We start from the raw sequence: 12075 nt of genomic DNA on the forward strand, positions 1-12075 counted from the left end.
AACCCTCAGGCCTGCCCCCGCCCCTCAGCACAGACCCCGCCCCTCGGCATTAGCCACGCCCATTCTCCGCCCCCCACAGCAACGCCTCGCTTCTCCCGCCCCCGTCGCTAGGGGGCGTTCCCCACTGGTCACGCGCTAGGGCGCGGAGTCGAGCCGAGCTCCCGCATCGCTCCGCCGTGTGCCGGCGCTGCGCTCGGCGCTCGGCTGCTCGGGCCTGCGGGAGCGGCGTGAGGGCGATGCCGGGGGCCGCGGCCGCCTGAGGGCCGGCTTCGCTCGGGTCCGGCGGAGCGGTGCCGGGGCGGCCGCCATGGGGCTGGGCTCCAGCTCCGAGGGCCCTGGCGGCGGCGCCGAGGGTTTCCACGTGCACGGGGTGAGGCGGCCGCGGGGAGACGGAGGAAGGGAGGTTGGGAGGGCCGCGAGGGGCGACAGGCGCTGGGGTGGCTCCGGCGGGGTCGCTCCGCCGCACCCCGCCCGTGGTGGCCGGGCCGTCCCGGCTCCCAGCTGTTGGCTCCTTCCCGGAGCTGCCACGCCGGCAGGGGCGGGGCGGCCGCGCCGCTCCCGGTACCTGCGGGGTCCGTCCCGGCGGCTGCAGCGAGCTAGGGGCCGCGACCTGGCGGGACTTGGGCCCCGAGCAGCCTGTGGGAGCCTGTGAGGCTGCTCTCGGGGAACTTGGAGTAGTTCAAGAGTAGAACAGCTCTTCTTCCCTCCCTGTTCCCCTCCTTTTCTCCCGGCTCCCCTCCATCTCTCTCAGTTGTTTCTCTCCGCTCTTCTCCTCTCCCTGTTCTCTCCCTATTCCCCTTCTTCCCTCCTTTCTCTGCTCCCTTCTCTGTGGATCCCCACAGCATCACGTCAGGGGGTTAATTCCCCCTCCAGCGGTGTTTTCCCCCGTGGGTGCATCTCCCAGATGCAAGTTTGTTGTAACTCCTCTCTTTAGCAGATTGTCTGCACGTACAGAGGTGTAAATGCATATCTGGAAGTTTAAGGATGGGCAGATAACAGCTGTTTGCATGAGTTCTCGTTTCTTCTAGTGGGTATTTTCTCTTCCTGGAATAAGAATGGGAGCGTGGCTGCCACGTGCTGTTTCCACTTCATCTGCATTCTGTGTTTCTCAGCATCAGTATAAAGCTGCCTGTTTGCTTTTGATGCAGTTCAGGGCTGTGATGAAAGTTAATACTTCGACTCCAGCTGTGGTTACAGTGCTCAGTCTTGACTGTTTAAAAATGAAGCATGATTTTTATTCTTGTTTTTGCTTTAGAAGCTTTTACTGAAGTAACTATGCTATTAAATATATTTTTATAACTTTTAGTTATAAATGACAGTTCTGCCATTGAAAGCCCCAATATCAATACAACTTTATCTATTAAAAAATAGTAAATACATATATGTAGCATTTTGGTAACATCATAGCAAATATAAGATGTAACTTTCCCAGCAATGAACTTCTCAGTTTGGATGATGCCCGGGGTTTAATTTTAAATTGGGAGGTGGCCATCAGGAGTCAAATATATCTCAGGCTAAGGGCTGCTGAGGTAACAAAAAGTGAAGTCAAGAGCAAACTATTAGGAGGTTTGCAGTGATTCCTTAACACCATCTTGCTTTGTCAGTGCACCTTAAAGTGGGTGGGATTTAATGTAATTGCAGACTTTTGGAGGGGGTTTTCCTGGTATGAATGTGTTTTATGAGTACTCTCTCTAGTGATGGCATCCCTTCTATGACAGCTTTGGTTCTAATGAAACTGAGATGTCCCTACTCTTATTTCTTAGGAATCTTTTGTAAGTGGTGGCAGTTTTCTTGACCAGAACTTGTGGGCAGGTGTGTGCTTGTGTCAATATTCCTGTTCCAGTGGGCTGGAAATGTGGGAACCCAGCTGTCCCTTGTGTTCATGGAAAAATGGCTCTGATGCAAGTGGGGACTCTCACTGTGCTCAGGTTGTTAGAACCACAGGAGAAAATCCTGCAGCAGCACGTTGAAAACCAACCCTTTCTGCAAAGCATTCAGTATTTAATAATTCCAGGCTGTGAACTCTGAATCACAACATGGGGTTCAAAACCTGCTTTTTACAGCTTGATTTGGATATCTGTTCATAGTTATATAAAAGTAAGAGCCTAATTATGGGCTGCTGCTTGAGGGTGGCCATTTGGTGCCTTATCTCTGGCTCAAATCAAAAGTAAATATTGAATCAAGTGTAAAGATTAACACTTTCCCTTATGTAACTGGAGGTCAGTGTAGAATAACAATAAAATCTGTGTTCTGCAGGTTCAGGAGAACTCCCCAGCCCAACAAGGAGGACTGGAACCTTTCTTTGATTTCATCATTGCCATAGGACACACGAGGCTTGTAAGTCTCAGATGATTTCAGTGGTGTTGTTTTCCTCCCTACCTGAACTGTGGGCACTCTAGTGACAATGAAGGGTAAAAGCCAGAACTGTCACAAGCAGAGAAACTTTTCACATTGGACATTAAAAGTAAAGTAAAACTTGCAGGTGTTCATAGTCTCTTTGGCTACACCCAAGTTTGAAGGAAAGGTTTTGTTTATGCCTTTACTCACCTTAACTTCCTAGCAAGTTAACACAATGTTTTTGTTATTGCTCATTTGTACATATTTTCTACCACAAGGTGAATACTGAACTGGTGAGTCAATAGTCAGAGCTCAACATTTGTTTAAACAAACTTGTTTCAACATTTGATAAAACATGGAAAAGAATCAGTGTGTCTACTTACACTTCTGAGACCAAGAACACAGTTCCTGTGTGTTATGAGAGAACAGTTGAGTTTTGGTTTGATGGGGTTTTTTTTTGTGTTTTGTTAGTTTACTTAAAAGGCTCAGAGCTTTGCCTTGTATGCTCCCCTCTAACCACATTAAGCTGAATTCATTAAGTTTGTCTTGGCTTTATGAGAGGAGATGTCTTTTTTTGGAAGTGATCATTATCAGGGCAGGTTTTGGGGGAAGATCATTTAATCTTCTAACATGACAGAAATGAAGCTATTCTTTCACAGTGTGCAGTGACTTTGAAGGGCTGTTGAAGAGGATGGGGCTCAGAGACACGAAGTGAAATGTTGCTGCTCATTGTTAGACTACAGTTGGCATCTGATAACTGCTGGTATTATTTAATAGCAGTTGTGAAGGACAGGAATGCCAGTGATGAAATGGAATAACAGGAAGTACTTATGTAAAGGGATGTGTGTTGACTGTACTGACTGCCTTCTAGTAAAAGAAGATGGAACTGGAAATTGCTGGGATTGTTTGTGAACAAAAGAGCCTAAACTTTGATAATTTTGGCTCTTTGTATTCAAATTCTGCCACAGATGTTACAGGTGCGACTGGAAATAATGTTAATCCTGCATCTGCTTTTCAGAACAAGGAGAACAATATGTTGAAAGACCTGCTGAAGGCAAATGCTGAGAAAGCAGTGAAGCTGGAGGTGTACAACATCAAAACAATGAAAATCCGGGAGGTGGAGGTGATCCCCAGTAACATGTGGGGAGGACAAGGTCTCCTTGGGGCCAGCGTGAGGTTCTGCAGCTTCCAGGGAGCCAATGAGCACGTCTGGCACGTTCTGGTGAGCAGCAGTGCTTGGCTGGCTCCTTATTGTCTGTGTAACCTTGTTTTACAGTGTGATGTTTAGCAGTAATGTACAGTACAGTGATGCAGCCACACAGAGGAAGGGAACACACTCTTGAAGGTTTGTCTGAGCTATTTGAGTAGGGACAAGGAGTGGGTGGCTGTCAGGACTCCCAGTGACAAAAATAACTCCAGCCCAAGCAGACCAAACAGTATAGGTGGGAAGGGTTTTTTCCTTTTATGTTGAAGAATCAATGGCAAAAGTAAAAAGATTCTGGCCTGATTGGTATCTCTGTGTTGGCTAAGCTTCACTGAGGTAACAATATTACAAAAAGCACCACAAATTTATTTTAAGAGGAAGAGCTGAAAGACTAGAACTGAATAGGAAAGAATGTTTGTTTCTGGTTGTTTAAGTAAATGCAATTTCTCAGCATCTTCAGAGGATGCAATTTTAAATTGGTAAGATTTTCTTACTCACCATGTTCTACATCTTTCTTACTCAGCATGTTTTACAGAATGTCACAGGTAGATGTAGATTATTTGAGAACTTTTTTATCCCATTAACAAATTGTTCTTTCCCTCCTTGCTCTGGAGGAATTCTTCTTTTTGATCTTGCTAGTTTATCCTGCTGGCGTGGCGATGACTCGTGTCATTCTTTCACAGGACGTGGAGCCTTCGTCCCCTGCGGCTCTGGCTGGTCTCCAGCCTTACACTGACTACGTTGTTGGATCTGATCAGATTCTGCAGGAGGTAGGGTGCATGTTCCTTCCAGCAGGCAGTCATTGTCTTTGTGCCTGCCAAGTGTTCATTGTTTTGTATAATTCTCATCAAACACATGGGGGTGGCATTGAGGGATTTTGGAAGGTTGATGTTTATGACAGAATCTTTATTGTTAAAGGCAAATAGTCTGACAATAAAAAGAATTTGCCACTAAAGATCAAACTACATTGGTGATTTTTCTATCTCTGAGTGTTTAGTATCTCACATTGAGTAAATAACTGTGTAAAATGTTGACTTGCACATATGGGTTTATTAACTACTACTTTTTATCTTTTTTTTTTCCTAGTCAGAGGATTTCTTTTCCCTGATTGAATCCCACGAGGGGAAGCCTCTGAAGCTGATGGTTTATAACACTGAGGCAGATTCCATCCGAGAGGTAGTTGTGACTCCCAATGGAGCTTGGGGTGGAGAAGGAAGGTACTGATCTCTCTTGCTGACAGGTTTTACACTTGCTGTAAATGAGCTCCTATTAGGAGTATTACTGCTATCAGTTATTGGTGTTTCCAAGTTAAGCCTTGTTTCCTCACACTTGTCACCCAAAACTGTTAATCTTTACATTAAAAAAAATCAGCTTAGAACTAGGAACTGGGCACATTCAGGATCTAATCCTGCTCGAGTTGAATCAAATGGGAGAACTCCTGTCTTGAGTTCCCCATTAGCAGATTGATTATCTGCATTCTCATAGTCAAAACATTCAGCTAAAGCAAGAACAAAACCCACATCAGGTCAGATTAAATATTTTGTAAAGATATAAAATAATTCACTGAAAGCTAAGCTGTGCATGTCTCAAAGTTGATTGCAGAGTGTTCCTTGAGTACTCTTAAGTGGAAATTCTTGTAGGTAGGTATTTCCTGCTATAGGTAAAAGACACAAACTATTCTTGTTTGAAAAAGTCAAAATTTAAAATATTAGCTTTGTTAAGCTAATATTTTAGTGTCTTGATTTTTTTTTCTCTTGTACAGTTTAGGATGTGGTATTGGATATGGCTATTTGCACAGAATTCCGACACAGTCCACGACATCAAAGAAAAAGCCAGAAAGCAAATCACCTTCACCCTCACCAGGAGCTGGAACTCCTCTGCCATCCACTAATGGTTACACAGAGGTAGGGAAAAAAAAAAATTCCAATCTCTGCCACGTTCTGTGGAGTTTCAAAATTTTCTGCTGTTTGGGAAGTGGTAATGTTTGAGTACAGCATTCCATTTTGTTGAATGAAATGGAGTTGGGTGAAGGGGAGAGCTGATGCTGCTGAGCAGGTGCCAGATCACCAGTGTCAGCTGATATAAATTCTTGCCAGATATTTTCTCCCTATTTTCAAGTCTTGCATCCTACAGCTGTGCCAGTCAATGAGGATCATGTTAAAACACCTACTTCACTAGGAGAAAAATAGATACACCTCCAGGAACCAAGTTCTGAGAACAGACAGGCTTTAAAAGGCTGAGCTGAAACATGTCCTGAGTGGTGTTTTTCTTTCAGTTTCAGCATCACAGCTTCTCTCTGAACTGCTGCATGTGGAGACAGGCAGAATGCTTTCATGGGAGGGTTGGCTACAGGTGAAGCTTTTGATGTAAAACAGTTTTTTTACTTCTTGCTGTCTTATTCCAGACTCCATTGTTGGCACCTACCTCTCAGAATGACAACTCTGATGCAGTTATGAACTTGGATCATTCCACAGAGCAGGAAATGAGTGGTTACTCACCAGAAAGCTCCCTTTCTCCTCCTCCCCCTCTCCAGAGAGTTATGGATCCAGGTATGTTTTCTTGGGTGCTTTTTTTTCACCAGCTCTTTAGAATACATCTAAATAAATTTATGAGGTCTTAAACAAGCTAGAGATTTAAATTCAGAACTGTGAGTACTGGTGGTGGTTTTCCTTGAGGTTTCTGACTTCCCTGGATTTCAGAGCTGTAGAATTTGGGTACCAGGTAAGTTAAATTTATTGGCATTTAATAAGAAGGGGACTTCACTGACTTCAGTCTGGATAGAACATGTAATTTTGAATCTAGAATTTTGTGTTGCATCTAACTAATACTTGCTTTCTCCTTCAGGATTTCTAGATATGTCTGGAATTTCAGTTTCTGAGTTCACAAGCTTAACAGAAGTGTCCAACCTGTCCTCATCTGCCTCCTTCAACATGCCAGCAGCAGGAGCTTCTGTAGGTTCTGAAACATTACTGCCAAAGAGTGAAGTCTCTGCTTATTTCGGTAAGTGCAGTCAAGATTTCCTTTGGGTCTTGTTTCTGGAATGGCACCAACTCATGCTCACTTAACATCACAGTTTTTGGAAATAGGCAACTATTAATAAAAATCAGCAAGAATGGCAAAAAGAGGTTGGAAAAAGTAGCAGAAATCAGGTTTAGAAATGGAAAAATTGAATGTGCTTTTCCTTAAGTTTATAGCAGGTGGGCCTCTTTCTTTAAATGAAAACGCTGAGGCACTGTCTGTTAGCCTGATACGTTTTTTTTTACAAACTCAATTTCCCAGAAAACGCCTCAGCTTTGGACCCTGAAGGTTTAACCCTGTATCCTGAAGGATCAGGCAAGAAGCCCACTCTGGATGACCTCCTGCCTTCAATTCCATCTTTACCTTCTCTTGATCTTCCTCATGACATTTCTTCAAAAACAACACTAGGAACTGATGCTGATAACCAGGAGTCCAAGGTGCTTGTGAACAGCATGGAGAGCTCGTTACCCACTGCTCCAGAGACACCAGAGCATGAAGCAGCAAGTGAGCAGAAAGAAGCAGCTACACAAGATCCTGAGTGAAATGGACCCTGCTGCTGTTTACAGACTGCTGAATGCTGCACTTCTAGAGCTTGGATTATTTTTCTGATTTTGAAAGAATTACAGTTACTCTATTTTGTTAGTGTAGACAATACTAGAAAAGAAATCACATGAAGTACATATCCTGTTGTCTTTCCAATCACTGTTTAATGGATTGATCTATGTTCAGAATTTGAACGCTGTCCAAAATCACCCAATCAATAGAGAAATTGATGCAGAAGGAAGTTGGACACTGGCAGAATGTCAAGTTCATGAATTCACATTTGCCTACAAGTGCTCCTGAATGTATTTACAAAGGCACTGTGCCTAAACAGTGACACTTAGTGATGATTTTTATCAGTATGTTTGATGGCATTAAAAAAAAATATTTATAGTTTTGATTTGTTAGAAAGCTTTTCTAATGGTACAGTGTGGTTAGACTGTTCTTGTGACTTGCAGGGCATTTCTTAACACTAAGATACTTTCACTTACTACTCTAGTACTCTTACTAGACTCTTCTTTTTCTTGGTTTAATTCTCTTGTCTGCAACAGTCGTTTGTGTACCTTCTTTATTCCAACTTGGGCAGGAAAGAAATACAGTGGGGTTTGGAATTGCAGCCTCAAATGGGACAAAGCCACAGTGGTGGGTCCTGTCATTCACTCCTGCTCTTGAGTGGACCACGTGCTGGCCTTGCAGTTAAATAAACAGAGAGGGGGGAGGGAATGATGGTGGTTACTTGAAATAAATTGAAGATGATTTTAAAGTAGGGGTAATGAATCTTTTTGGTATTGAATGTCTTGGCTCCTGTAGTGACCAAGAAATAGCTTTCCTTTGTGCTTTCCTATTTACTCATTATTATTTTTATACAAATTGTTTTAAGTTTAAAACAGGGCTGTTGTGCAGCACCAGCAATTGGGTTTTGTAGCCTTTTTTTGTTTGCATTTGTCTCCAAATTGCTTCTGAATGTAACAGCAAGCATGACATAAACAATGGAAGATATGGATGGTTTTATAATCCTCAGGACAGTGATTTATCATGGAATTTCAAAGCTGCTGATAGGCAATAATAGAGCTACTGCAGTGAAAACCTTTGTAAATGAAGAGAATGGGGTACAAGGCTGGTGTGTGTTTAGGCTATAAACTAAAGTACACTTATTTAGCACAATATTGCCTGACTTCGTTTGCCCTGCCCTGGCTCCTGCTCTGTTAGTAAGTCACAGCTCACTGGGCTGAAATCTGGTATTGATGTAGGGGGGACTCTGGGTCCCACAGCTTTGCCTATGACAGCCCAGCTTCAGCCAAAGGGTGCAGGCGAAGTCACAGCACATGAGGGCTTCAGATGAGTCCAGCCTGACAAAAAAAATCTGTCCTTGATCTGTTGTTAGTCTGAAATACTGCAAGAACAGTAGTTCTGAACAGGATTGTCCAAGTACTCGTTGCTTTAAAGAATGTATTAAGCTCTAACTAAAGGCAGTAGAATTGACAGTGGATTCTAGTCTGCTAAAGGGTCTGTTAATTGTGGACCAGTTTTATTTCCTATGTTGCTAAAATAAATTTCCTATTTTGTTCACCCAGCTGACTATTACAATGGTGAACAGCCGACCACTACAAATAAATTTAAATTAAACTTATCCTAGGTTTGTTTGATCTTGGAGCCTGGTGCCTGAGGACACCTAGGTGGTATTTTATTCATGTTGTTTATTTAGGACTGTTTCTAGTCCTTTACCTTCTTCAAAAATGGCCATAAGATGGTAATAGCTCATTTAAGTGACTCTGTACTATAAACACCTTTTAGAAATCTAAGAGCAGGGAATGTCAAAACTCATGCTAGATTTCAAATGTCACCATAATAAATGGGTTAAACTTCAGTCTGTCCAGCCTCTGTGTGTTAACTGGCTGTGGGAAGGGGGTTGGAAAAACCAAGTAATTAAACCTTAAGCCAGAGAATGTTGTGTTCTCCAAACCTGAAACCTGATCATTCAAATGCTAAATGAGGTGAAGAGTTGGACCTCCTCATCAAATTTCTTTTCTCTTGGATACTCCCTCACAGCTGCAGCCCAGCAAGTGGAGAGTACTCCTGTTTGTGGGTGCAAAGTGAGAAAAGTGACTGGAATTTTAGTTTCAAAATAAAAAGAATGGGAGAAGCACCTGAGGGTGGCTGGATTCAGAGCCAATACCAAACAGCCACTGAGCCTGCTGCTGTCCCAAAGATCTGTTTCCAGGTAAGCAGGAGCTGGATGTGACCTTTCTCCCACTCTGTAAACTTTGAGAGCTGTCTAAACTCAACAGCAGCAGCTCTTCTGCACACACAAGAAGGATTATCTGGGCAGCATTAGGAGAAGGGTAGGACAAAGGCAGGAGGGGAAGGAGGTCATCTCAGATGTTACAGCAGTAGGGTGCTTTGTATGGCCAGACACAACAGGATGAGCTGCCAGACCTGAGCCGCTCCCTAAAATTACCAGTTGAGCCTGAGGACACAGGCCTGGCAGATATTAAATCCACAGAGGCTCCCAGCAGCTCAAGCATTAAAGTGAGGATTAGGCAAAGCCCATCACCCCTGAGCCCTGCTCCTGCCAATGCCACAGCATCCAGGCAGGGCTGATGGGGCTGAGCCAGCAGGAGCCCTCTGAGCCACTGGACCTCCTCCCACCCAGGTACTCAAAACCTCTCCTCAGCAAAGGCCACAGAAAGCTGGCCAAGCCCTGCCCCAGCTGAGGCTAACTTGATCCATGGGAACTTTGCATACAGCATAACCCTGTACTAGGAATGATTGTAAACCCCCAAGACCATGATAAGAAAATAGATAAACATGCAAATCCATATTAACAGCAATATGGATGCTGAACTACTTCTGGCTGAACTTGAATGAGTGAATGTGGGGTGTATTTATTGTCTTAAACACCTGCTAGTAGAACTATTATAACACCAAATTCAGGCATTGATGATTTAAATTTTCCCTCTTAAACTTTCACAGCAGGCCTGACAATCTACTGAACCTCCTGCAGGACTGCTCCAGGCTCTGTGCAGAGGCTGCTCAGCCACACTTGGCTGAACTTCCCCGAGCTGTAACTCAGAAATGCTGCAGGAAAATGGATCTCTGCAATGCTGAGCAGAGATCACACCACTCACACATACTGGTGGGCTCATGTATTCTCCATCTTCCCCCAAAACTGGGCAAGGATTTTCACCTCCAAGCAGTAACACAAGAACAGGCTCTTAAGAGAAAGCAGCTACAGGTTACTCATTGCATGTTCCATTTCCTGGGCACTGCCCACACAACTTCCTTCCTGGCTTTTGCCTTAAGCAAACACTAACTGGCATTACTTCTGCTGTAGCAGAATTTCAACTGTTTGCTTAAAGTTGCATTTCTAAGCTACAATATGTAATTATTACATATGTAACATGTAATTAGTATGCAGAGTCACCCAAAAAATACATTTAGAATAGTGTCACAATATCCTCAGAGATCAGACATGTCCCACCCAGGCTCTAGACAGCATCTCTGCTCTGCAGGGTGTTTGCACAGCTCTGTACAGAAAAACCTCCACTGTACAGGAGTACAGGGAGCTCTTTCAACCAACCACTTTCCTGTTAAGTGTGTGTGTGCTCCCAGCAGCTCTGTTATCCAGCTGGGAAGTGACTCTGTTGAGGAGCCAGCACCACATCCACAGTGTAAGATCATGTGCTTAAAGATTGATTCTAAATATCAAGTTCAATAAATTTCTAGGGATGAAGTTTGAATCAAACAGGACCTCTGTGAAAGGAAAAATCATACCTTGGTGTAATGTCTCTATACCAGTAACTGCCCTGCCAGTCCCTGGCTGCCGCTCTCCTGGGGAATGCATGGACAATCCAACTAATAAATCCCAAGACCAAGAGGCAGAACTACACTAAGGTCCCTTCCAACCCAAACCATTTATGATTCTGTAATAAAGCTCATCCAGTTCCAACCCCCTGTCATGGGCAGGGACACCTTCCACTAGAACAGGATGCTCAGAGATCATGGATGCTCAGAGCCCCATCCAGCCTGGCCTAGAACACTTCCAGGGAAGGGGAGTCCACAACCTTTCTACCTAGAGCTTATTCTGAGTATTCTTTCAGGGTTTCTTAAAGTTACTGGTAAATCCTTCAAGCAGTTCTTCTCATCCTAAAATGATACACTTCAGCTACAAGCCCTGAGCCAAGCTCTCCTGTTCTCAGCCCCACCCCATCTAAATGCTTTTCTGGGAGACAGGCTGCACTACTAAACACTAGATTTACAACTCCTTCCCATTGTGAACTTGGAAATTAAGTAACTTCTGCAAATCTACAGCCTTCTCTATGATTCTGGCTATCCTAAACTCTGCTCACAATGTTCCCAGGGGCTGTGACTCTTGTATTATGCTCTCATATAATGCTCTCCTCCTTCTGCCTTCAGGACTCTTACAGACAGCACAACTCCAGAAAAGGTGATAGAATTTAAAAGGTAGTAGCAAAAAAACCCTTCTCACTGTACACATCATGTAAGTCCGAGCTGGGAATCTGGGAGCACATTTGGGCACTGTATTAAACTACTGTGTGCTCTGAGAGAGCAGCTCAGCTGACAATTTCCACAGCAAAAGCTCTGAGCATTCTGTCCTGGCATTTTCAACATCAGGAAATGCAGCTTGGTTTCCCATGTGTCTCTTACAACCTTTCCACACCCAGACAGCTCAGCAGCAACTGGCACAGGTCACTTGTCAGCACAAAATACTTTCATAGTACAAAAGCAGCACTGCCCATGTGACATTCTCCCCTCAACAGGACTCAGAGCTCACATCTGAAGGTCTGCTCACCTCAGAAATTCTTACATCCAACCACATTACAAGATTATCTTCACAGGATTCTGCTAAGGCATTGCCATTTCTTCAGCCATTGCATTATTTGAGCCTTCAAAGCACTCTGAAGCCCTTTGTTAAATTCAAGCTCCAAAATTGCACAATTTATCTAGTACACAAA

The 12075-nt window shown here is 43.9% G+C and overlaps 1 protein-coding gene across 1 annotated transcript; it reads left to right on the forward strand.

The window, feature by feature from the left end:
- Window positions 1-211: 211 nt before the first annotated feature.
- Window positions 212-8966, forward strand: GORASP1 (golgi reassembly stacking protein 1). Its single transcript, XM_059839011.1, has 9 exons — window positions 212-370; window positions 2257-2337; window positions 3356-3559; window positions 4225-4311; window positions 4628-4758; window positions 5304-5445; window positions 5946-6090; window positions 6386-6541; window positions 6821-8966. The coding sequence occupies exons 1-9, from the start codon at window positions 308-310 to the stop codon at window positions 7099-7101; spliced, it is 1290 nt and encodes a 429-aa protein (XP_059694994.1). The 5' UTR covers window positions 212-307; the 3' UTR covers window positions 7102-8966.
- The last annotated feature ends 3109 nt before the right edge of the window (window positions 8967-12075 follow it).

Source organism: Haemorhous mexicanus, chromosome 1 (genome assembly GCF_027477595.1).
Source record: "Haemorhous mexicanus isolate bHaeMex1 chromosome 1, bHaeMex1.pri, whole genome shotgun sequence".
Taxonomy (NCBI): domain Eukaryota; kingdom Metazoa; phylum Chordata; class Aves; order Passeriformes; family Fringillidae; genus Haemorhous; species Haemorhous mexicanus.

Coding starts and splice junctions, on each gene's coding strand:
- GORASP1 (XM_059839011.1), top strand. CDS start 308: ATGGGGCTGGGCTCCAGCTCCGAGGGCCCTGGCGGCGGCGCCGAGGGT. Junction 4,759..5,303: donor GCTTGGGGTGGAGAAGGAAG/GTACTGATCTCT, acceptor TCTCTTGTACAG/TTTAGGATGTGGTATTGGAT. Junction 5,446..5,945: donor CCACTAATGGTTACACAGAG/GTAGGGAAAAAA, acceptor GTCTTATTCCAG/ACTCCATTGTTGGCACCTAC.